The sequence below is a fragment of the Sardina pilchardus genome, chromosome 16 (genome assembly GCF_963854185.1).
Source record: "Sardina pilchardus chromosome 16, fSarPil1.1, whole genome shotgun sequence".
NCBI lineage: Eukaryota > Metazoa > Chordata > Actinopteri > Clupeiformes > Clupeidae > Sardina > Sardina pilchardus.
This window is the reverse complement of record NC_085009.1, coordinates 26,888,421-26,913,420: the sequence shown is the minus strand read 5'-3', so window position 1 is coordinate 26,913,420 and position 25,000 is coordinate 26,888,421. Positions and strand designations below refer to the sequence as shown.

Below are 25,000 nucleotides of genomic sequence, written 5' to 3'. Positions count from 1 at the left end.
TCTCAAGTAGGTTAATAACCTACCTGACACTCCCCGTTCCAGTTTGTTAAAACATTCTTAGGCTGACAGTCTAAAAGACAGTTGGGTTTGAAGTGGTGAATACTTTACCCAAAATTTCCTCTCCAGGTTCGCATCGTCGTGGAGGGACACACCCGATAGATGCAAACGCCGCACTTAGAAAAACAATCACTTTCATGGCCATCCGGTTTTATTCCACTATTCTGTGTGCATGTGTGTGTGATGTGGCACTTTAGGCTGTGTGCTGTCTCCGTTTTAATTGCACGACGTCCAAGAGCGACTCCAGCGACTGAGTTTTTATTACACGAATTACGGTCGCCTATCAAATTACAAAGGAAAATGTTTCAAGAGAAGAAACAAAGTCACATGTACTGTAGACTATTAATCATAAATGCGCCTCAGATACACGCTTGTGTTTTATGTAGCTCTACGAGATCATGTTTATGTTATTGCCTGCGCAATACTGAAGCATTAAAAGCCCCCAAAAAGTTTTAGGGCTGAAGATATTGAGGCTTTATGTATTTGCACTTGCAGATGTCGCCGCCTGATGTCACACACCTCCTGGCCGAACAAACGGGAAATACCATGAGTTGAGGCGCAAGTTGTTGGTTGTGTGCCTGACACGACTGAAAACTAAATGAACCTCTTGTGCTCTTGCATTGTCTTATATTTCAACTGATGCAACACGGGGCCGTTTTGAAGCGCGGGCTTGGAGGGTATTCGATTATCATCATCATCATCATTCTGCGCGCAAGAAGTTAGGTTACCACAGTACTGACGAAACCGGGTCTCTGAGCTAACTTTATTGTGCAAAGTTCACAAGAGTCCACACTAACATACCAGAGATGGCAAGTGTGTCCTCACAGCATGGAATACTCATGTGTGGCTACATCTATACTACATCTATGTTCAAAATAGAACCAGATATACTCATATCTGATTTTAACAACACAGAGGAACCTTCCAAGAAAACGTCAACACAATCTGGCGTAAATGCAGTTCTGTAAAGCACTTATAACTTTTCAACTGTAAACTTAAACATTTAAAACATCAGTTAACCAAGTAATAAATTAACTTTTTTTTCTTATATTGTGCAAAGTATTTACATTATATTCCCCCTCATATAAATGTCCATATAAATGTTTTTTTTTTCTGTAATCTCCTGACAAAATAATGTACTAGTACAAATGTGTCGCACTTACTAAAAGAATCAGGTAGTACATTCAGTTAACACACAAGCTCTGACATAGTTTAAAAAACATCTTTGCCTTTGGCTTTTCTGTAGGCCTACCTATACAGGTTATTCATAATCCATAGCAAAGTGCAATAATTTTTAATATCCAGTGACTGACACTATTTATGAACAGCTGCAAGGTAGCTCAACACTGAAGATCACTCCAGAAATGACTGCTTTTCCCAAACAGGCCATAAGAACATTGATAGAAGTAAACACATACTGTATTTCCACGTAGACATTTAGCTACATGCCACCATGGTTACGCTGCTCCTGCTCCTATCTCTGTGACACGAGGCCAGTTAATTGGCTGAAACATTCGCTCAGTGTGCGAGACACCCACTTGAAGGTCGTCGGTGTGCGAGACACCCATTTGAAGGTCGTTATCTGCACTTCCCTGTAGTGAGGAGGGTGAGGCTATAGGCTACTAGTGTTTGACCTCCGCGAAGAAGAGCCGACACACACACACACACACACACACACACGCACAGCTGCCGCTCTGTGGTCTCAGTCTGAGGTTGTGGCGGTGACGGCGGTGGCATTGGCGGCTGCGTTCCTCGGCTGAGTCACTCAACACGACGGGCCTCCATCCTCCCTCTCTGTAGCAAGCTGCCGGGTGCTTCAGTGTGACACATTTACTCTCTGCTCCTGTGTGTGTGTGTGTGTGTGTGTGTGTGTGTGTGTGTGTGTGTGTATGTGTATGTGGTGGTGTGTATGTAAATGTGCTTGTGTGTGTACTTTGTGGTGTGTGTGTGTGTGTGTGTGTGTGTGTGTGTACTTTGTGGTGTGTGTGTGTGTGTGTGTGTGTGTGTGTGTGTGTGTGTGTGTGTGTGTATCAGAGAAAGACAGAGTATGTCTGCTTATGAGTCATAGCGCATGTGTATGTCTCCTCTTACAAAAAGTGTGTTTGTGTGGGCGTTTTAATATTTGAGTGAGACCAAGTGTGTGTGTGTGTGTGTGTGTGTGTTAGAGAGAGAGAGAGTGTGTGTGTTTGCCTGGATGTGTAGTGTGTCCAGTGATTCACCCACACCTCTGAGATCTTGTCTTCTTGTTTGCCGATATGTTTGATTTCAGACATCTGCCAAGGGCGCATTAGTGTGAACACCAACAGTGCTCTCTCTCTTTCTTTCTCTCTCTCTCTCTCTCTCTCTCTCTCTCTCTCTCTCTCTCTCTCTCTCGCTCTATCTCTCATTCACTCCTTCTCACAGTCATTTCTCTGGCACTTCACAGGTAATCACAGTTTCCATTTTCACATCCGAGCGTCCGTGCCACTGGCCTGTCATCACAAGACGGACACCTCCACCCACTCCACTCCACCCACTCCTCTCCTCTCCTCTCCTCTCCTCTGCTTTGCTCCAAGACGGACACCTCCACCCACTCCACTCCACTCCTCTCCTCTCCTCTCCGCTCCTCTCCTCTCCTCTGCTTTGCTCCAAGATGGACACCTCCACTCCACTCCACCCGCTCCTCTCCTCTCCTCTCCTCTCCTCTGCTTTGCTCCAAGATGGACACCTCTCCTCCCCTGCGCTCCTGGCTCCTCTCTCCTCTCTCCGCTCCTTTAGCCGATCCTCTGGAGACAGTAGTCGTTCTCCGTGTCCAGGGAGCTGTTGGGGCCGGACGACGGGTAGAGGTCGCGTCGCAGGAGCCGGTTGGCCACCGACACCAACACCTTGCGGTACTGCTGGCGCAGGAGGGAGTAGGCGAACGGGTCCGACGCCGCTTTGCTGTACGTCAGGCACTTGCTCACGATGCCCCAGTGACGGCTGACGCCCACAAACGGCAACAGCTCGGTCAACCTGGAGAAGGGACACGAGGGGAGAGAGAGAGGGGTGGAGGGGGCGGAGAGAGAGAGGGGTGGAGGGGGCGGGAGAAGGGACGCGAGGGGAGAGAGAGGGGGGTGGAGGGGGCGGAGAGAGAGAGGGGTGGAGGGGGAGGAGAGAGAGAGGGGTGGAGGGGGCGGGGCAGGAGTCAAATACAGCAAACCACCAACACCTCCGCATGGGTCAACAGAGACTACAAGATCAGATGTCTTAACAAGAGGAGGTTACGCTGAAAATAAGGGTTTCTAACATTCAACTCTAGACTCTGCATAAGCAATACACTGGGATGTCTGAATGTCTGAATGCATCTTGGATCTTTAGTGTGTAGCCTCACTCTCTCGCAAGGTGCTAATTTAACGATAGGGTCCAATGTGGGCAGAGATACAGATAGGTAACAGAAGCCTATGCACTCAGAGCTTGGCACTTGTCATAGAGCGATGGTTTTACATTGAGGTCTACGCTGCATAAACGGCAAGTGTGTCCTCAGTACATGGAATAATACAATGGATCTACAGTACATGTATGTTCAAAATAGAACCAGATACAGTCATTTGTGATTTCGAGTGTCATTTATCCAAGTAATACATTAATGAACGCATTGTCTTATATTGCGCTAAGTTTGGACAAAGGTTTGTGCTGCACGGTCACCACAGAGAACTGAACAGCAGCAGCAGCAGGCAAGACACACACACACACACACACACACACACACACACACACACACACACACACACACAGGTGAGCGTGTACCATGGCTCTCTGACAGGAAATAGAAAGTAGACTAACTTAATTTTGCTGTCAGTGGAGGTAATAAACAGGGATCAGGGGACGAGGAAGGGGGCTATAAAGAGGGGGGGAAGAGGAGGGGTATAAAGAGGGGAGGAAGAGAGAGAATATAAAGAGGAGAGGAAGAGAGGGAGTATAAAGAGGTGAGAGGAAGAGAGGGGTAAAAGAGGGGGAGGGGGAGTATAAAGAGGTGGGGGGGGGGTAAAAAGAGGGGAGAGAGGTGGAGGGGTAAAAAAGAGGGGAGAGGTGGAGGGGGTGGATAGAGAAGAAGTAAGGAAGATAGCTAAAAAACACTGGGGAAAAAGACAAGGTCTGAAATAGAGGGCGAGCAAAGATGAGAAGACAAGAGATGACAGGAGAGGAGGAGAAAGAGAAAGAGAGGCAGAGAGGAGATGAGAGGAGACAACAGGGAGACTGGGGAAAGAAGAGGAGAGGAGAGGAGGGTGGGATGGAGGAAAGGGGGAAAGAGTGATGGAGGAGGAGAGGAAGGAAGGGGCAGCACACTCACTCACATGTCAGAATTGTGCTGTTTTTGTAAAAAAAATAATAATAGTATCCAAACCAGCTGATCCAGCCCGTGGGTTTATGTCAGGGCACCACTTATCAACACAGACTATTCTTAGATGTACAGAGTCATGCGCTCCCACCTTCATGAGGCTACCAGGGCTTGACAACAGCCAGCCCATAATTAGAAACAGTAAGGGGATTGCCAAATGAACAGTGGATTCATTGATTCATTGCATACCTTGCTGTGATATAGGGGTCAGCTCTACTGTTATGCTTTAATTTCACAATACAACATGTTGAAACACATTTGAACAGCAGGTGTTTACATACATTATGTAAACTGTTTAACTGTTTGCAGTGTGCTAGGTGTATCTTCTTGAACATCATGCTCACCTTGTGATCACATATGGAGCGAAACAGATGATGAAGGATCCGATGAAAATGCTGATTTTCTTCGTGGCGCGCTGTTTTCTCCTCTTTTGTTCGACCAGGCAGCGCTGCTTGACACTGTAAAAACACCCAGCACGCAGGTATGTTAACAGAGCCTCAAGCCAAAAAAAGACGCACGCAATTTTTTAATTTTATTTTTTATCAGCCTATACCTGGCGACTACAAGCACGCTACAGCAAGTATGTCGTCACAGATTAAAGAACACTTTAGATCACATACAAATGTGCGGTAAAAATGAATACCTCGGGTGAATGTCAACAAGTAGAAAGAGAGTTTGCATTGTGATGATGTCTATCCGCTTGCAGTGGAATCGGGCAACTTGTAACACCTTTAAGTAAGTGACACAAAGGATTAGAAGCGAGAGCATGAAGCTGCTGGCATGGAAAGCAACTGTGAACACAGTGAATTTTATCCGTGCGCTCTCGTCGTTCCCGTCGCTGAGGTGCAAAGTGCAGGATGCGTAAATGTGGCTGTAATCTCCCCAGGAGAAGAGTAGCGCGACGAGAGAGAACGTGAGGGAGTGAAGCCACGCGTAGCACACCATGACGAGCGCGTCCCTGTAGCGCATCTTCGTGGAGTAACTCAGCGGGAAGACCACGGCAATCCAGCGGTCAATGCTCAGCGCAGCCATGCTCAACATGGTGTTGGCGGTGAGAAAAGTCTCCAGGAAACTCACTGCGTGGCACAGGCAATCCCCAAAAGGCTGTTGGTTTTTAATAATTCCCACCAGTGTCGATGGCATATTCAAAACCGTGATGAGAATGTTGCAGAAAGACAGGTTCATTGTAAAGATACCAGGCACCTGTCGGCGTATCTCGGTGCTGTGGACAAAACATAGCAGCACCAGCAAGTTGGACAACAAGGACACAATCGCGACCACAACGATGAACAACGCAAGAAGTATTTCCGCCAAGTCCATTTCTACACTTGCCGTTTATTTGCACATGTTGTGACAGTAATAGGTATCACCTGCATTGTTAATTCCTCTGATTTCGTCGACAGTGGGGGGAAAAATCCTTCCGAGCGTGTAGAAATTAACTCCGGAAAGTCTTGCCAATTTGGAACTCTGTGCAAGCGCTGTCCAGCGTGCTGAACCTTGGACATGCGCCGGTGCCCCCTTCAACGCCACAGCGTCGCGTGCGGGAGGAAACTTGGCTTCATGTGTCTCGGAGGCTTCGCTGAAGGAGGCATCTGCCCCTGGCCATACTGTCCTGTGATGCTGTGCGCGCTGCTTCCATAGATGCTACTGCTCTCGGGGCTTCACCGAGCGCATATAACCGCCGCTGCTCAGATCCCGTGGCGGAGTCACGTTACCCACCGCTGCGTACGCGCACAGACCATGCGCAAAAGAGAAGGAAAACACACACACACACACACACACACACACACACACACACACACACACACACACACACACACACACACACACACACACTCACACAAACACACACACACACACACACACACACACACACACACACACACACACACACACACACACTTGAGTCTGGATTGAAACATCCATCCAGTTTTTATCGTTCAAATTAACGCAGCACATTGTGATTAATCCTGTAGTCGTTTTGGGGATTAGTTTTGTTTAACTTATTCAGCATTAATTGTATCAAACAAATACTGAAAAGAACAAGCTCTGCTTGTTTTTACAAACCATATTATCATTGCAGAAGGTAATTTTAAGATAGCCCAACGTATGCCTAAAGGTGATTTAGAAAAAAAAAGGGTCAAAGTTGGAACTGAATAGGACTGGTCCTGTATTTGTACACTTCGATGTTTGTGCAGTTCAAATAATACTGAACTTACCACCAAGTATTTCTAATAATTATACATTTATTTTAATGTCACAAATGCTAGCCTCTGAGGCTATAGGCCGATCACGCATGCCCACTGGCTGCTCCCGGCAACCGCACCAGGTGGACACTGGAGATGGGTACAGGCGGGCAAATAATCCGTTCCCTTACATTAATTATTCATGATGGCCCTAAAATAATTACGGAGCTGGACGAGTAGGCTAGGAAGCGTGTCCCTGGCCTCGCGTGTAGCTTACTCCCACCCACCTGGGTTCCTGTTCAGCAGGTTTCGGGGCCAACGAGACAAAACACGGTCCTGCCAGATCGTTAAAACAGACAGCCTCCGGTAGGGTTATGTACAGTCACTTGCGCGTAGAGGGGACAACTGCCCACGCACGCAGTATGCACGGGCGCACTAGCGGATCATCGAGGAATTGATTAGCCTGCGATGCCCTGCGTGAAAGCGTAATAATTAAAGTCAGATAAAAGCGCTTGTCTTGGTCACTCTGGGGACCGTCGCAAATTAGGGGCATAATGGACCACCACGGAGACCCGCTCTTTGAGTCACGCGCGCTGCCAGTGGGACAATGGGACGCTTTACTGACAAATCCCAGTGTTCAGTCTCTCTGCACAAAGAATACATTATGTACGGGATAATGGACGACACGCCGTGCGGTTATTCAAAGTTAATGCACGTTCTAGACGGTGATACGGCCCGACGCGAAGCGGAGGGACGTTCCGTCTAGAAAAGTGCATTAACTTTGAATAACCGCACGGCGTGAAGTCCATTATCCCGCTTATTCCACTGTTGCCACTGCGTTGTGTTCGTTTCCGGTGCTAATTTAAAGTTTTAATCGCTAGAACTGTTTTGTTTGTAGAACTACTTTTCCCAGACACATTTCAACTCATTTCTCAAACTGCGGTTACTAGTTCTAAATGGATGGTTGCTATGGCCAAAAGCCAGTCGTTAGTTCTAATCTCCCGTTGTCAAACTGGCATATCCCAAGATTCTGATGAACGTTAACTTTGAAAGATTGCTATTTTTCTTAGCCTACTGCCACCTAACTAGCTAAATGACACCTCTGTCATATGCTAAACGTTACTATGATCTGAACGTCTGTATTTTACAGCTTGTATGTAACGTGACAGTGCATTTAAACTTCACAACAAGTTTGGCGAATTAATATTCAAGTGTGATAGGGTCAAAAACAATGGAACTACTTCATAGCCGTGCGTATATCTAAAGTTAATGCACACCCTTATAGAACGCAGGACAATGGGGAACTCAACCGAGCAGTGGAATAATAATAATTATTCCACTGCTCGGTTGAGTTCCCCATTGTCCTGCGTTCTATAAGGGTGTGCATTAACTTTAGATATACGCACGGCTATGAAGTAGTTCCATTGTTTTTGACCGTATTACACTTGAATATTAATTCGCCAAACTTGTTGTGAAGTTTAAATGCACTGTCACGTTACATACAAGCTGTAAAATACAGACGTTCAGATCATAGTAACGTTTAGCATATGACAGAGGTGTCATTTAGCTAGTTAGGTGGCAGTAGGCTAAGAAAAATAGCAATCTTTCAAAGTTAACGTTGATCAGAATCTTGGGATATGCCAGCTTGACAACGGGAGATTAGAACTAACGACTGGCTTTTGGCCATAGCAACCATCCATTTAGAACTAGTAACCGCAGTTTGAGAAATTAGTTGAAATGTGTCTGGGAAAAGTAGTTCTACAAACAAAACAGTTCTAGCGATTAAAACATTTAAATTAGCACCGGAAACGAACACAACGCAGTGGCAACAGTGGAATAAGCGGGATAATGGACTTCACGCCGTGCGGTTATTCAAAGTTAATGCACTTTTCTAGACGGAACGTCCCTCCGCTTCGCGTCGGGCCGTATCACCGTCTAGAACGTGCATTAACTTTGAATAACCGCACGGCGTGTCGTCCATTATCCCGTACATAAATAAGTAATACATTCTTCGGGTTCTCTAGCGACTGGCAAGAAGAGAGGATTTTTTTTAGGTCACAACATAGCTTCTTATTTTGGGGTAGGCTACTGTTAGCGTCAAATGTTTATCTGCAGCCAACTGCAAGCGGCAAGGTCCTGTTTTATTTAATTAAGGCATTAGGCCTAATCATGTCAAGAGTGATGAGATAAGCTCCTTAAAATAATCAGTTGCATCACGATGTAATGAAATGTACTCAGGAAATAACGAAGGTAAGATTGATTTATTTTCGAGAATAGCTCTAATTGAAATGTCAAGGAAAAACGACAAATGCCAATAACTTAAACTGTCTCTATGAGTCACATTTGTTCTTGTGGCGATTTCCTCAACACGCCAATTAGAATGGCAAGCTATTGGGGATTTAAAAGAAAGCCAGCTATGGAGACTTCAGAGTACTCCTCTAATTCAATCCGGACGCTAAAGCCCCTAATGAAGTGCTGGCAGCAGCTGAACTCTTAACTGGTTCTCTCGGAGAGCTCATGGGTGGGTTGCAGGCAGCAGTTGCCGGAGGAAGCGGCGACTAGCCCAGACCTGGAACCAGCACTTGGGTGCAAACTCACTAATGAGGCAACAGCCTCGCCTCGCCTCGCGCTGCAGTCCTGGCGTCCTCGGGGGAGCGCGTGTGAGTCAGAGGCACAGAAAAGCGCGAGGAGACCAAAGCGGCGCGCGAGCGATGTCAGCTTCCCCACAAGTGGCTGATCAAAAAAGGCGCGAGAGAAGGGCCCTCGCCAAGTTGCTGCTGCCGCGCTTCTGGTGGAAAATGCGTGGGTATGTATATAGTCACAACTGGTGTTAACCTTCAACACAAGTGTCTCTACTAACTCAGTGTTGCGTAATGAATAGGCTGACCAAACTCAGTCTTTACGAGGTTAACAGCTGTCGTAGACTTCTCGAAATGATTCAAACTCCTTAACCCTCAAAACACTCTAGAAAGGTGAGGGCAATTGAATGATAATCTTTCATACAATACAATGAACACTTTCATACAATAGTCTAACCTAACCTTAACAGGACCACAAAATAAACTTTGGAATGGAATGGAACATTGCGTTTCCACAAATGAGAAATACCATGTCATTATGTGCAAAAGAAAATGATCAATCCAGCCCAGTAGGGATATTCTACAAGAACCTCTGATCTCCATTACAAACGTCTGATTTCTGACACCTCCCCCTGGGTCTCTCTTATGTAAGTGCGACTGCTTACTTCATGCAAACATAAAATCTGAATGGCATGTCCATTTGGAGAATAATGGACATATGCCACAATATTGAAGCCTGGCTTAGCCTGACACAAATGTTGAGGTGGTCTTTGGTATTATTTGCCCTCAATGGTGCCTTCCAGGCAGCGCTGCCTTCAAGGCACTACTCTCCCCAGTTTACGGGTAGGATGAGGGTTGAGGGGGTTAGGGTTAAGAATAGGGTAAAGGTAGTGCCTTTTAGGCTGTGCTGCCTGGAAGGTGCCGTTGGGGGCAAAAAAACACCCTTGACCTGTTGAGGTGTTACTTTATTAGCTGTATCACTACAAGAGAACCATAATTGGAAACTGTGGCACAACATAATACTAGGCCTACATATGGTTATTTTCACCATTTACATTTTGAGCGTGTGTCTCTGTTGAACTTTTTCTGCCTCCCTATTGGGTAGGCTATTGTTAAACACATTTCAGAGTGTCAGGTTTTGACAGGTGAGATGTAAACCTGGAGTGAACGACTATATTAGCATTACCTTAGCCTACTTAGAAAATAACACTCTCCTTGCATGGCTATCTCACATTTCACAACACCGGCATCATCTGACAACTTATCAGGATTTAGAAAATCGTCTGCTACAGTGTCATGTCTCTTGTCTTGTGACATGCTCAAGGTTGTCAGGAGGCATATTTTCCAGCAGGTATGGTTGCAGTTGATGTTGTTATTTTTAGACACACAAAAGGGGAAGCCTTCCTTTCGGTTTTATGTAACATTGGTGCCCTTTACACAATAACAATCGAAAGGTGGAAGACAAGTGCACAAAGTGCTTCAGATGAAAGGAATGTCACTGTTACCTGCCGACTGTCACCTAAGCATTGCTGTGGTAGGAAAAGCTCTCCAGGATCCAGTCTGTTCAGAGAATACCAAAGTTCACACCAGGTCACAAACAAAACAAAACAAGAAAAAGACCTGTGACATCGTTTGATTTTAATCAATTATGATGTAAACAGTTATTCTTCACATTGAAAAAAAGAAATGGCCAATTATTCTTGTATATTCTTATTATATGTATCAAGTCAGTAATTGTACTGTAATTCCTTGCTTAGTGTTACACCATTATGGAATGCTGTTAAACCTGGCAAATAGGCTGCTACTGTACATACATACTTTTTGGCACAGTAATGAGGATTTGCACCCTCCACAGGGATAGCATAGCACTCTTTTAATTGGGTTGTCTAAACACCAGGGGGGGTCAGGATTTGGAGGCTTCAAAATGGCTGCCAACAGGTGTTCACGTCCGGCCACATTTTCACAAACAAGCCAATTAGATTCCACATTACTGGTGGACACGAAACAATGTTGTCTATGTGGATTAGTGGATGTTCCCTTGAGCTTACTGTTTCAAGCTGGGAGGATCAGCCATTCCACTTGGACGACATAATTTGTGTCCATCTATAATGTTACACTTAATTGGCTTGTTTGTGAAAATGAGGCTAGAAGTGAGCACGCGTGGGTCAACATTTTTAAAGACGGCAACGGCCAATTAAGTATATTTTTCTGGCTGAAGCAGCCATAGCCTAGCGTCAGCCATTGAAATGGACGAGGAGTCGAGGACGCTACTGTAGTTCCTCACTCTCTCGTGGTGCTATCTAATACCTCCATGATTAACACGAGAGAGGACATATGCCTCAGGCGAGCCTTCTCTAAAGTAGACGAGCCTGGCCCGGGGCCAGCACTCCTGACTGCTCATCACTGTAGCGCACTGTTTACTATCTGACACTGTTGCAGTACAACAGCAGCAGATGGTGGCCAGCGCCTGCACTGCTGGACTGAGGACAGGAAAGAGATAAAGAGATAGAGAGATAGAGAGAGAGAGGACGGAGGGAGAGAGAGAGAGAGAGAGAGAGAGAGAGAGAGAGGAGGGAGGGAGGGAGAGAGAGAGAGAGGGAGAGAGAGAGGGAGGGAGAGGAGGGAGAGAGAGAGTGAGGAGGGAGGGAGAGAGAGAGAGAGAGAAAGCAAGTAACGTCTTTCCACAATGGCAGCCCTTGGGTGCCACTGAACCTAAACACAAAAGAATGCAGGCCTTGCATGAAACAAGCCAACAGCCCAATTATCTCTCTTTGAAACCTCACTGAGAATTAACACTTCCCAGATTACTGTGAAAAACAGGTGGACTCAGTGGGATAATGCCTCCCTCAACACATTGTTTCTGTTTAGTCCACCTGTAGCTTGTGTGCTGTGTTTTTTCTTTCCCTCTTTTTTTTTGCCAGATAGATGGGCGGGCTAGCTTTAAAAGCACGGCGCTAAACTGTTTGGCAAACAGACAGGCGCGAGTGTATAGCCGTCATCGCGCTCGAGCATCTCCGCGCGAGCTGGCATCGGGGAAGCGCGAAAGAGTTATTATGAGTCACGTCGCCATGGTAACGCCTCGAGTTCCGATAAGGTAATGTCCGTCTTCGGATGTGGGGAATTCAATTAAAACACGACACAGAGGGTCTCAGGACTCTTGACGACAGGGTCACAGAGAGAGAAGGGAGAGAGATAGAGAGAGAGAGAGAGATGGATAGATAGAGAGGGAAAGAGAGAGAGAGACCATTCTGTTGCCCATCCTCTTCTTGGCGTACATGTCCCACTATCGCAGTACTGATGCAGAGATGCCAGTGTGTGCACGCAAGTGTGAGTGTTCCTAAGCAACAAGAGGCTGTGTCTGCAGGAAGGAGACTCACATCTTCCACTGCATTTCAGGTGTCTGTGAAGTCGACTCGCGTCACAACCCTCCTCTCAATGTAGCTAACTACTTGGGTAGAAGAAAGGCCCACACATACAGTACCACGGAGGACGAGAAGTTTGCATAAGAGGAAAGCAGATGCCATGCTATGTACTGTACATGCAAATGGACTCACAAGCACAAACATTCTCGGGGTGGGGGTGGGAATGGGGCATGTCTGTGGTTGTGTGTCCATTTGCATGTAAATAGCATAGCATCCACATTTGCTATTATGCAAACCTCCCAGCCATTTGCATGTACATCCCCACTTCTGCTGAAGCATGATTTGTTCAAAACCTGAAAATATAGAAATGCACGGAGTTGTAAAATAAATTAGATTAGATTAGATTAGATTCATTATTGTCGTTGCAAAAGTAAGTACGACCAGTACAACAAAATGCAGGCAAGATGGCTGTTGCAGGGACACAGCTTTAAAAACATTTATTTCACTTGTCTCACTGAAGTGAACGCAGACCATGAGCTTGCACAAACAAATGGATGAGTGAGATGATCTGCATCTCCTTTCACCTAAAGCTAAGGTTGTGTTAAACAAGCAGTGAAGTGATAGCAGGGAGATAGTATTGCCCACATGTCACCTGAGCCACAGAGAAAAGGCCCAGCTAACAATGTTTGGTTCTCAGAACATACTGGGAACGTTAGCTTTTGGTTGCGGTAACGTTCCCTGAAGGTTTTAGTTGTCCCAATGTCCCATGGTTCCCATAGAAAGTTTTTTTGAACGTTCTTGGAACATTCTTTTTTGAATATTCCCAGACGTTCCCCCTGCAACCTAAAAAAGAAGAATTTAAAAATTCTCCCCTAGACACCCACAAATATTGAGTTATTTACACATCTGCCCCACCCACTCCACACACACACACACACACACACACTCACACACACACAAAAAGATCAGGTTATCAGGTAGGGCCTCCGCAGGTGGCCTTGAGCCATGGGAGCGGTAACCTTTGCGTTCGGTCAGGGGGGAGCCTTTAGCGACGCCGACACCAAAAGCGGCCGCCGCAGTCCAGGAGGACCGGAGCCGCTCTCCCATCAATAATGCCTTTGCAGTCTGCTGCGCTGGAAAACAAACAGCTATAAATATATCATTAAGCAGCCGCGCGCCGCGCTCGCTTCGACCCCGGACACTACAGAGAGGTCACTTCTGAAAAGAGAACCCTTTCATGTTTCATTCATGACGATTCGTTATTTATGTGCTTTTTTGGATTTTCTTTATTTACCTGCTGTCTTCCGTTCATGCCAGGAGGATCTAACCCACGGTTTGCCTGTCGCTCAGGTACGAGTTTCTGGAATCAGTCCAGCTCAGTTGGCTTTGAACTTTATTTTGTTCTGTCATATTTTTCACGTTGTGACAATGCTCTGCATGTCATACAGTCTTTGTGTCCAGTGCTGCACGTTGGCTAGCGTCGGCCAGCCTCACTCGACAACATCATAATCATTCTGCATTTTCTTTTTTTTACTGTATATATTTTTGGGGGGCTTTTTTGCCTTTGTTCATACAGGAAAGTAGAGAGAGACAGGAAGTGAGTGGGAAAGAGAGAGAGGGTGGGATCAGGAAATGACTGCAAGTCTCTGCTCTAATTCATTCCAAAGGTGTTCTATCGGGTTGAGGTTAGGACTCTGTACAGGCCAGTCAAGTTCATCCACACCAAACTCTGTCATCCATGTCTTCATGTTCACTGGTGCACAGTCATGTTGGAACAGGAAGGTAAAGAATGATTCCCTGAGTCCATTTCAGATTGCAACAGCGCCATGTGAAACGCAGACAGCTCATCAGTCCTGATTATGCTCCAAGGCCTCCGATAGAAATGATGGGCATCGCAGTGACCCCTGTTAGGAAGCAATCAGCGATCGCTGTATTTATAGCACATTTAAAGCTGGATTTCAAAGACATTATTTTGTTGCCACTGTCGAATTATATTGGGGGCTATTTGCTTCACTGTCGGCCCGACATTGTCCTCTGCCAAACAGCACAATATCAGTGTGCTTTGTTTGATTACACAAAAGTCCCCTGCCCGATTGCCATGGAGTAAAGTGTAGCAGAAGTGAATGAGGAAGCTGTTACAGTAAGCGACTCCGTAAGGAGGGAATGGGAGTGGGTCACTAATGGGAGATGTCTGTGGTGCTCGCTCCGCCGATTACACCGGGAATAATCAGCATGCATTAAAATGGAGCGCTGCTTAGCACAGTTTGAGTGTTAGCAATTCCGATTGCAATTGCCTGTGTGTGTGTGTGTGTGTGTGTGTGTGTGTGTGTGTGTGTGTGTGTGTGTGTGTGTGTGCAAGCGTGCGTGCGTGCGTGCGTGAGTGTGTGTGATTCTGTGTGTGTGTGTGTGTGTGTGTGTGTGTGTGTGTGTGTGTGTGTCTGTGTGTGTTGCCTTCTCGGTCCCGCTCTCCTCTGCTGTCAAAATGATCAGATCCCTGTAGCACTGAAGCCCTGTGGTGCCGTTCAAGTGCCCTCTTCGTATGGCGCTATCTCCTCTAAGCGCACAGAGAGTGGACCTGACACTGCCGTCGGTGCCTCTGTTGTCCATCAGGAGTGTGTGTGTGTGTGTGTGTGTGTGAGTGTACAAGTATGTACACACACTGTCCCCTAAGCGTATGGAGAGATGTCCTGACCTGACTCTGTTTTGGGTTGCGATTATTTGTCCGTGTGTGTGTGTGTGTGTGTGTGTGTGTGTGTGTGTGTGTGTGTGTGTGAAGTGTACAGAGAGACGACCTAAGACTCCCTTGGGAGCCTGCTCTTCACCGGCGTCTCTGGCCTCTGAAGTAGGCAGCAGGGAACAGGCCAGCAGGGAACAGGCCAGCAGGGAACAGGCCAGCAGACAGACAGATTGAGATACACAGAACAGGCAGACAGACAGATGGAGACAGACAGACAGATGTGGACAGACATGCAGAAAGACAGACAGATTGAGACAGACAGGGAGGCAGATTGAGACAGAGACGCCTATCAGAGGTGTAGGATGAATGTCTTCTGCAAGTCACCCTGAATCTCAGTGGCAGAAGGATAAGTGGTGGTAGTATACGACTCAGAAGTGTGTGTGTGTGTGTGTGTGTGTGTGTGTGTGTGTGTGTGTGTGTGTGTGTGTGTGTGTGTGTGTGTGTGTGTGTGTGTGTGTGTGTGTGTGTGTGTGTGTGTGTGTGTGTGTGTGTGTGTGTGTGTGTGTGTGTGTGAGTACAGTTGTTGTCTTTGCTATATGGTCTCTCACTTTTCAACAGCGTATGCGAGAGCTTGTGTTTATGTCTTCAAGAGGCTGTGTGCTTGAGTGTGTGTACTGTAGGTGTGTGTGTGAGTGTGTAGCAGACCCTAGCTCAGCCTAGTCAATACTCTTGGTAGCCTGAATGAAGCGAGGTGAAAACACACGGCTTAGGTTTACTGTCATGACCTCAAGCAGTTTGTGCTTTCAGAAAATCTCTGAGTGGCTCGGACATAACAATACAACAATATTGGGCTTATCCAAATGCAATAAAGGATTTTTAACTTTTTTCACTATATCGGTGTGCCTTCAACACAGCACAGCGTTTTTAATACAGCACAGTCACAGTTTTTTCAACAACAATACACCTGCTGCCTTCAGAATTCAGCACAGAATAGAAGAATAGAACATAACATTACAAACCCAGCGCTGGACCTTTACATCTTACCTTGAGCGAATTAGTATGGTTTCGCAGGGCGTGGTGTGTGTAGGTACAGTAGAATGGCCAGCTGTGTGTTTGTGTGTGTGTGTGTGTGAGTAAACCTTCTCCCCCCCCGCAGCTTAATGAGACAGACGCTGCACACCCCCTGCGGTTTCAGTTTTGCTCTCCTGGGGGGGGGGGGGGGGGGGCAAACATGGCTGTGGTTGTGCGCTTTTTTTTCTGGGGGGGGGGGTGGTGTAGTATGTTTGCCTTTAAACCAATAGGACATTGGAGATGGACAGAGAATGAGCGGAGGAGACAGATGAGGCAGGTGGGATATCAGGAAATTACCGGTATTCATGTAGGTGGCAATTGAACCGGGGTCTCCGTGGGCAATTGGAATGATATACGGATGTGAGGCACAGCAGACACCACAGGAACATGAATAAATTATACTAAGTGTAATAAACATTCCCCGTTTAATTAACTGGCCACATGCTACGATCACATGCTAAGTCAAGCACATTTTTACACACATCTTCAACACAACTGTGTAGAAACATGATTGAACGATCAGATGGTCGACAGAAATATCTAAATGAGTCCAACTTTTGATGTTGTACATAAAAGAAGGGATGTTTGTTTCAAACATGAAAGGGCAAAAACATTGCTCAAGACCGTCCCAGTCATGGTCAGCAACAGCTTGTTTTGCCGTCTATGGCTAAAAGACATATCCAGACACATCTGTACCTTCTGAAGACTTGAGTCATGTCTAGTCTCATGAGACCAACGCCCCTTTTGGTTTACAAGGCCTGTGGTCTCTGCCATTGTTGTTTTGTACATCTTTATACATTAACTCAAACCCAATTAAGTACTTAACAGAGAGACCAAAAGTGGCAAAGAAGCTAATCCACATACTGATGTAGTCATGGCTAAATAAACTGAACTGGCTCTTTCTGGTGCCCAAAAGGACCACATCAAAGCAAACACCAAACCAGAATTTCTCAGAGGTGAGAAATATAGGACAGTCGCCACAACAACAACAACAGTTACTATCCACATGGATTTAGTGCCTTAGCCAACAGTCAGTTGCTGAAGTCCACTTAACGATGCAATATTTATTTGTGAGGTGTTTTTACACATGCAGAAGGGTGGTTTGTGTGTTGGTGGCTTTGGGCAAGCCACAGGAAGTGTGTGTCGGTGTGTGTGTGAGCCACAGGAAGTGTGTGTTGGTGTGTGTGACTGCGCAGGCTGGCGGACTGGACAGAGGAAATGGATATCCAGACAGTAGCGATGGCACAGCCGTGACATGCTGAATTGATTATCAGCAGCAAGAGAGGGTGGCTGAAACCAGACGGGGCCACACACACACACACACACACACACACAGACACGCACACACACACACACACACACACACACACACACACACACACACACACACACGTGGCTCACACACACACACACACACACACACACACACACACACACACACACACATACACTCTCTCACACACACTCTCACACATTCAAATATACACTCAGACAGATATACACACACTCACACATACACAGATACAACAGACACACACACTCACTCTCACACACACACATTTCACCCTCATACTTCAGATACACACTTGCGCACACGCAATCTCATTTAATATTTCTTGTGGACACACTCTTTCCCTGCCCTGCACACACACACACAAACACACACACACACACCAGACAGAGACATACCACAGACATTTCCACCATGTCTGGGTCAGGCAATGGAACGTTGAATCAGTCTATTTAAAATAATTTACGGAGATGTAACAATTACGAACCCACCAGCTATTCAACAGAAATCCTTTGCAAGAACAGCATGGTAACCATCATCAAGCAGATGATATACAGATAGAGAGAGAGACAGAGAAAGAGAGAGAGCGAAAGGAGGAAAAAGACGGAGAGAGGGGTAGTGACGGGAGGGAGAGCAGACTTTGGCAGATCAGCGAGGCGATTTCATAAATCACGCGGGCGGTTTAAAAATACCCGCGGTATTGACCAGGGGATCACCTCCATAAGTCACTGTGATTAATGGCTACGCCGTGGCACTGCCACACTCTCACTCAGGGAGAGGCCCGTCTTCTCTCTCGCCTTCTCGCTAATTTACACCACCCCCCCCCCCCCCCCCCCCCCCACAGCCACAGAAGCGCAGCTGATTCTGGGCCCTTGGTTGACAGGATCTCTGAGCTGGCTCCATCTCAGCTGAAATGGGGACCTATTTCAGTGCCCTCTCTCCTCTCTCCTCTCCCTTTCTCCCTCCCGCGCCCGCCGCTCTGGGTGATTGCTGACAGGTAAGCCCATTGTGCCAGACCTCGGGTGGCATTTAGCCTCAGGGGGTCGCCGAGTCTGAAGGCAACGGACGGAAAGTGCAGGTGGAGGTGGAGAGAGAAAAGGGATGGAGAGAGAGATGGAGAGAGAAAGGGAGGGATGGAGAGGTAGATGGAGAGAGAGAGAGAGGGATGCAGAGAGGGATGGATGGAGACAGAGAAAAAGGATGGAGAGCGAGAAGGAGAGAGAAAGGGAGGGATGGAGAGGTAGATGGAGAGAGAGAGAGGGACGAAGAGAGGGATGGATGGAGAGAGAGAAAAAGGATGGAGAGCGAGAAGGAGAGAGAAAGGGAGGGATGGAGAGGTAGATGGAGAGAGAGAGATGGATGAAGTGACGGGTGGATGGAGAGAGAGAGCAAGGGAGACAGGGAGGGATAGACAGAGAGAGGGATGGGGAGATGGAGGAATAGAGAGAGCAAGGGAGAGAAGGAGGGATGAAAGGAGGGAGAGAGGGATGGAGAGAGAATGAGTGAGAGAGGGAGGAGTGGAGGGAGGGCTACAGTAGTTGTGTCAGAGGTCAGAGGGGATGTGGGGGATCAGGGAAGGCTGGACTCTGGCAGATGGGACGCATCGAGACTTCTCTCCTCTCACAGCTCACTACCTACAATGAGAAAATGTTGCGGGCAGAAGTTAGCAGGATAACATTTTAATGGCTGTTTGTTGCCCTGACCTTCACATCACCAAAACAACTCTGGTATTTATTAATCTCAGGTATTGTGATTTTTTTAATTAAATTTCAGGTATTGGCTGTATTCTATTGCCTGTCTATTCCTCATTGCTGTAGTTCTCCAGTTCAGCCCCATTCAGCAGGACATAAAGGGACCAATGGGCAGGCCCAGGGTCAGGAGTTCTTGCAGAGTGCACAGCTCTCACGCAGGGGCACACGGAAGACGCTGATGAAGAGGTGACACAGAGTGCAGACTGAGTGGGAGGGGAGGGAGAGAGGGATGCAGAGAGAATAGGAGGAGAGAGAGAGGGATGCAGAGAGAATGGGAGGAGGGAGAGCAGTAAGAGAGGAGGAAAGGTCTTTTTAAGACCATTATGAATTCAATTTAAGACCCAGGTGAAGTGAGAAAAGGGGAGGAAATTCAGAGTCCCAGAATTACTTCCAAAGTAGAAGTTGTAGTTTTTAGAGAGAAGAGAGAGAGGAATGTCTGAGAGAGAGAGTCTGCAGGTGCATGAATGCTGAAGTGCACTCAGGAAAAGGAGAAGGAGATGAGCGAGAGAGGAGAGGTGGGGTGAGAGGAGATGTGATGGGAGAGAAAGAGAGAAGGACAGAAGAAAAAGAGGGAGCAGGGAGGAAGGACAGAGACTGAAGCATGGAAGGAGAGTGAGGATGAAAAGGTATAGTAGGGCAGCAGGGGGTCAGAGTGTGTGCAGGTGCATCAGTGCTGAAGTGTACCCAGGTGAGACGAGAGAGTGTGTCTCCAGTGTGTGTGTGTGTGTGTGTGTGTGTGTGTGTGTGTGTGTGTGTGTGTGTGTGTGTGTGTGTGTGTGTGTGTGTGTGTGTGTGTGTGTGTGTGTGTGTGTGTGTGTGTGTGTGTGTGTGTGTGTGTGTAGGTGTCCTAATGTTCTATTTTTTTATTATTATTATTATTCTCCATAGTCCATGTCAATTGTTGTTATTATTAATACTAATGTCTAATTATTTGATGTATCTACTGCTTTGGCAACATTGTAACTCTTAGTCATGCCAATAAAGCTCTATGAATTGAATTGAATTGAGAGAGAGAGAGGGGGGAGAAGAGAGGAGAGAGAGGAAAAAGAGGAGAGGTGGGGCAGGGGGAGAGAGAGGGAAGGAATGAGATGGGAGAGAGAGGGAAGGAAGAGAGGGATCAGGGAGAAAAGAGGGGAGAGAGGAGAATTGGGTTGAGGAGGAGAATGAGATGGGAGAGAGAGAGGTAAGGACAGAAGGAAGAGAGGGATCAGGGAGAAGAGAGGAGAGAAAGAGGAGAGATGGGTTGAGGAGGAGAAGGAGATGGGAGAGAGGGATCAGGGAGAAGAGAAGAGAGAGAGAGAGGAGAGATGGGTTAAGGAGGAGAAGGAGAAGGGAGAGAGGGATCAGGAAGAAAAGAGGGGAGAGAGGAGAGATGGGGTAAGGAGGAGAAGGAGATGGGAATGAGGCATCAGGGAGAAGAGAAGAGAGGTAGAGGAGAGGTGGGTTAAGGAGGAGAAGGAGATGGGAGAGAGGGATCAGGGAGAAGAGTCAGAGAGGCAGAGACAGAGGGGAAGTGAAGGAGAACAGGAAGGAAAGAAAAGAAGGATGGCATTTGATGGCTGAGACTGGTCTAGGTGAAGGAGAGGGGGAGAGAAGGAGGGAGAGGGATACTGTAAGTAAGGAGAGGATGGGGTGGAGGGGGGAGGGGGGGTCATAGAGTCTGGAGAATGTCAGCTGAAAGCTGAGATAGATCTGGAGGACAGAGAGTGCAGACAGCAGAGAAGGATTGAGACAGGGCCAGAGCTATAGCTTTATAACTATAGTTAGGAACTTTATTATCCCCCTTGAGAAACTACAGCACTGTAGCATCAGTCCACCGGGCCCACAGGGTTACTCAATGGCCCTCACTCGGCTAGAGATAAAAAAAATAAATAAATAAGAAACGTAAAGGAAGTGGAAACAGAGGAGGGACATGGGAGAGAGAGAGAGATGGAGAGATACTGTAGAAGGAGGAGAGGGGGAGGGAGAGGAGAGGTGAGATGGTGAGATGCTGTAGAAGAAGGAGAGGGGGAGGGAGAGGAGAGGTGAGGAGGAGAGAGGAAAGGAAATGGGGCAGAGGGCAGAGAGATGGAAGAGAGAGGCAAGAAAGGAGTGTTGGATTGAGAGGGAGAGAGGAGAGGAGGAGAGGAGAGGTGGTGTGAGAGGAGAGGAGAAAGGGAGAGCAGAGAGAGGGAGGAGAAGAGAGAGGGTGAAGAAAGGGAGGAGATAAGGGAGAGGAGGGGAGAGGTGGGGGAGAGGGGAGAGAGGAGATAGGGAGGAGAAAGGGAGTGAGAGAGAGGTACTGTAGGGGGAGAGGAAAGGAGAGAGAGAGAAGAAAGGGGGAGAGGGTGTAAGAAAGAGGTGAGGGAAGAGGGGGATAGAGGAGAGAGGAGGGGGAGGGGGAGAGGGTGTAAGAGAGAGGAGGGGAGAGAGGTGGGGGGAGAGGAGAGGGGGAGAGAGTGTGAGAGAGAGGTGGGGTGAAAGGAGAGAGAGAGGAGAGAGAGAGAGACAGAGGAGAGGGGGAAGAGAGGAGAGAGAGGAGAGGGGGAGAGGGTGTAAGAGAGAGGTGGGGTGAAAGGAGAGATAGCAGGGTGACAACCGTGGCACTCACCATGTCCATCAGTGTCCACAATGTGACCATCAATTCAGCATGGCTCAGGTTATGGGTGATCCGTTGCATAAGACAGGCGGTGTATGACTCACTCTGAGGCTAACACACACACACACACACACACACACACACACACACACACACACACACACACATACACACACACACATACACAGTCACGCACACACACACACACACACACACACACACACACACACACACAAACACAGGGAGAGATTGACTCTATCTCTATTTCACACACTCAGATACACACACACACACACACACACACAGAGTCTCACACACTCAGATACACACACACACACACAGAGAGAGAGAGAGAGAGAGAGAGATTGACTCTATCTCTCGATCTCTCTATCTCACGCACTCAGGGACACACACCACCACCCCCGCAGGTGGACCAAGGGGCCTGCCGTGGAGTTCTCTCTCTCCCTCCCTCCTCCCCTCTTCCTTCTCATCTCCTCACCTCCTCCTCTTCCTCCTCACCTCCTCCTCTTCTCTCCTCTCTTCTCTTCTCTTCTCTTCTCTTCTCTTCTCTTCTCTTCTCTTCTCTCCCTGGTGCATTAGAGAAGCTTTTGGATGTCCCTCAGCAAACAAAGGAGGAGTCGGGGGCAGATGAGTGTGTGTGAGTGTGTGTGTGTGTGTGTGTGTGTGTGTGTGTGTGTGTGTGTGTGTGTGTGTGCCTGTGTGTATGCCTGTGTGCGTGCCTGTGTGTGTGTGTGTGTGTGTGTGTGTGTGTGTGTGTGTGTGTGTGTGTGACTGTGTGTGTTGTGTGCATGTGTGTGTGTGTGTGTGTGTGTGTGTGTGTGTGTGCCTGTGTGTATGCCTGTGTGTGTGTGTGTGTGTGTGTGTGTGTGTGTGTGTGTGTGTGTGTGTGTGTGTCCTTTCAGCTTTGTGTCAAGTCTCCTGAATCCACTCTGAAAGCCACCGCAGTCGAGCTTCAAGCTGAGGGAGTCTCCTGCAGAGCTCTCTCCTCTACTACATCCTCCCATCTCCATCTCCCTCTCTCTCCATCTCCCTCTCTCTCCATCTCTCTCTCTCCTGCAGTCTTACTACACTCACTCACCCATCTCCCTCCTTCTCTCTCTCCATATCTTTCTTTCTCTATCTCTCATTCTCTTGCTCTCCTGCACAGCTTTACTACACTCTCTCTCTCTCCCTCCCTCCATCTCTCCATCTCTTTCTCTCTCTCATCCTCTCTCACTCTCCTGCACAGCCTTACTACACTCACCTATCTCCCTCCCTCTCTCTCTCCATCTTCCTCTCTCTCTCTCATCCTCTCACTCTCTCCCTCTCTCCTGCAGCCTTACTACACTCATCCTCCTCCCTCTCTCTCTCCCTCTGAGTTCTCTTCTTTCCCTCCCGATTCACCCCAATAGAATCATCTTTCTCTTTTTTTCTTCTCTTCTCTTTATCTCTCTCTCCCTTCCTTTGTTATTCTCATCACTTCATCACTCATTCACTTTGTCTTTCAAATCTATCACTCTCTCTCTCTTTATCTCTATTCCCTTTCTTCCACCATCGTTCTCTGTTCCCCATCTCTTTTGATGATCGTTAAAACTTCACCATTCATCCGATGGAATCCACTCTTAACCCCGGTCCCCTCACAAATTTCTCAAAATGTCCTCCAGTCCAGAGCCACTTCTCTCCTGCTTCCGACATCATTACTTTTTCAGCAGCCATGCACTATTCACCAGCGTTACGTAACACCAATCAGCCAAGTAAGTTGGGCTGAGAGAGAGGGACAGAGAGAGAGAGACAGAGAGGATGAGAGAGAGAGAGAGACAGAGAGAGAGAGAGAGAGACAGAGTGAGCGAGAGAGAGAGAGAGAGAGACAGAGAGGATGAGAGAGAGAGAGCTCGTCGCACCAAACGAATTCCTGTTAATCTTTAATTAAGCACAAGGTGGAGAGTTGATTCATCTGTTCTGGGCGAGTGCTATTCTCGTCTCCCCCGACGTTCGCTCGCTCGCTCACCACACTCCAAGGGCAAAAAGAAGCAGCTTCGTTAAAATTAGACACCAAAATATATTACTTCTCCCCCCCAAAAAAGTGGCAGCGCAAGTGGCAGACTTTACACTCAGTGTGTGTGTGTGTGTGTGTGTGTGTGTGTGTGTGTGTGTGATGTCTCTATTTTAGCTCTGCTTCTAAAAGTGTGAGAGGGGAGAGATGCACAGCTGTCTGATATTTTGTGGAGCTAAATGCAGTGAATGTTTACCCTCTTTATCACTTTGAAAAAGCCCTCCACACACACCCCTCTCCCCCCCGACACACACACACACACACACACACACACACACATCCTCCTCCTGATGCCCATGGAGCTGTTTATTTTGTTATTCTCCTCTAGCGGCGTGGTTGCTTTCCTTTAGATCCTCAGACTGCTTAGTCATCCTTAGATAACCATCGTACACACACACACACACACACACACACTAGTCATACGGGAGGCCTCACACTACACTAGCTCTCCAATGGCACTTAGGGAAACACATGCAATCGTCACATACACTTGTCATCATCAATTTCACAATTTTCACAAACAAATACCACATGGTGTGTGTGTAAAACTCTCTCTCTCTCTCTCTCTCTCTCTCTCTCTCTCTCTCTCTCTGTGTGTGTGTGTGTGTGTGTGTGTGTGTGTGTGTGTGTGTGTGTGTGTGTGTGTGTGTGTGTGTGTGTGTGTCTGTGTGTGTGTGTGTGTGTGTCTGTGTGTGTGTGTGTGTGTGTGTGTGTGTGTGTGTGTGTGTGTGTGTGTGTGTGTCTGTGTGTGTGTGTGTGTGTGTTCCCCCTGCTCCTAACCTCCCCCCAATACACACACCACCACCACCCCACAAATGATCAATGACATTGATTAGAGCTGAATAAACCGTTGCGTCCACAAAGTCACACTTACAGTAACTTGTACACTGCAGACACTCTCCCCAAATAAGCCCCATAAGGGGGAGTAGAATGTGTATGTGATGTACGTGATCTCCTCTCTCACTTTCCTATCTTTTTCTCTCTATCTTTCTCTTATTCTATCTTTCTGTTGCCCTTTATCCTACCACCTGCAGCCTG

The 25,000-nt window shown here is 47.4% G+C and overlaps 2 protein-coding genes across 2 annotated transcripts in view; both read right to left on the bottom strand.

Moving 5' to 3' along the window:
- LOC134059764 (carboxypeptidase Z-like) overlaps window positions 1–271 on the bottom strand; it is an 18,898-nt gene extending 18,627 nt beyond the window's left edge. The window contains exon 1 of the mRNA XM_062516257.1: window positions 109–271. Within this exon, the coding sequence (XP_062372241.1) occupies window positions 109–202 (94 nt within the window). The 5' untranslated portion in view covers window positions 203–271. The remainder of the gene's footprint in view (window positions 1–108) is intronic.
- Window positions 272–2,724: 2,453 nt separating this feature from the next.
- On the bottom strand, window positions 2,725–5,848 carry gpr78b (G protein-coupled receptor 78b). Its single transcript, XM_062515679.1, has 3 exons — window positions 5,058–5,848; window positions 4,759–4,872; window positions 2,725–3,048 (listed from the first exon to the last, which is right to left on the bottom strand). The coding sequence occupies exons 1-3, from the start codon at window positions 5,732–5,734 to the stop codon at window positions 2,811–2,813; spliced, it is 1,029 nt and encodes a 342-aa protein (XP_062371663.1). The 5' UTR covers window positions 5,735–5,848; the 3' UTR covers window positions 2,725–2,810.
- Between the last annotated feature and the right edge of the window lie 19,152 nt (window positions 5,849–25,000).

Coding starts and splice junctions, on each gene's coding strand:
- gpr78b (XM_062515679.1), bottom strand. CDS start 5,734: ATGGACTTGGCGGAAATACTTCTTGCGTTGTTCATCGTTGTGGTCGCG. Junction 4,873..5,057: donor CTTGTTGACATTCACCCGAG/GTATTCATTTTT, acceptor GTGTTTTTACAG/TGTCAAGCAGCGCTGCCTGG. Junction 3,049..4,758: donor GCTCCATATGTGATCACAAG/GTGAGCATGATG, acceptor TCCCTTCTCCAG/GTTGACCGAGCTGTTGCCGT.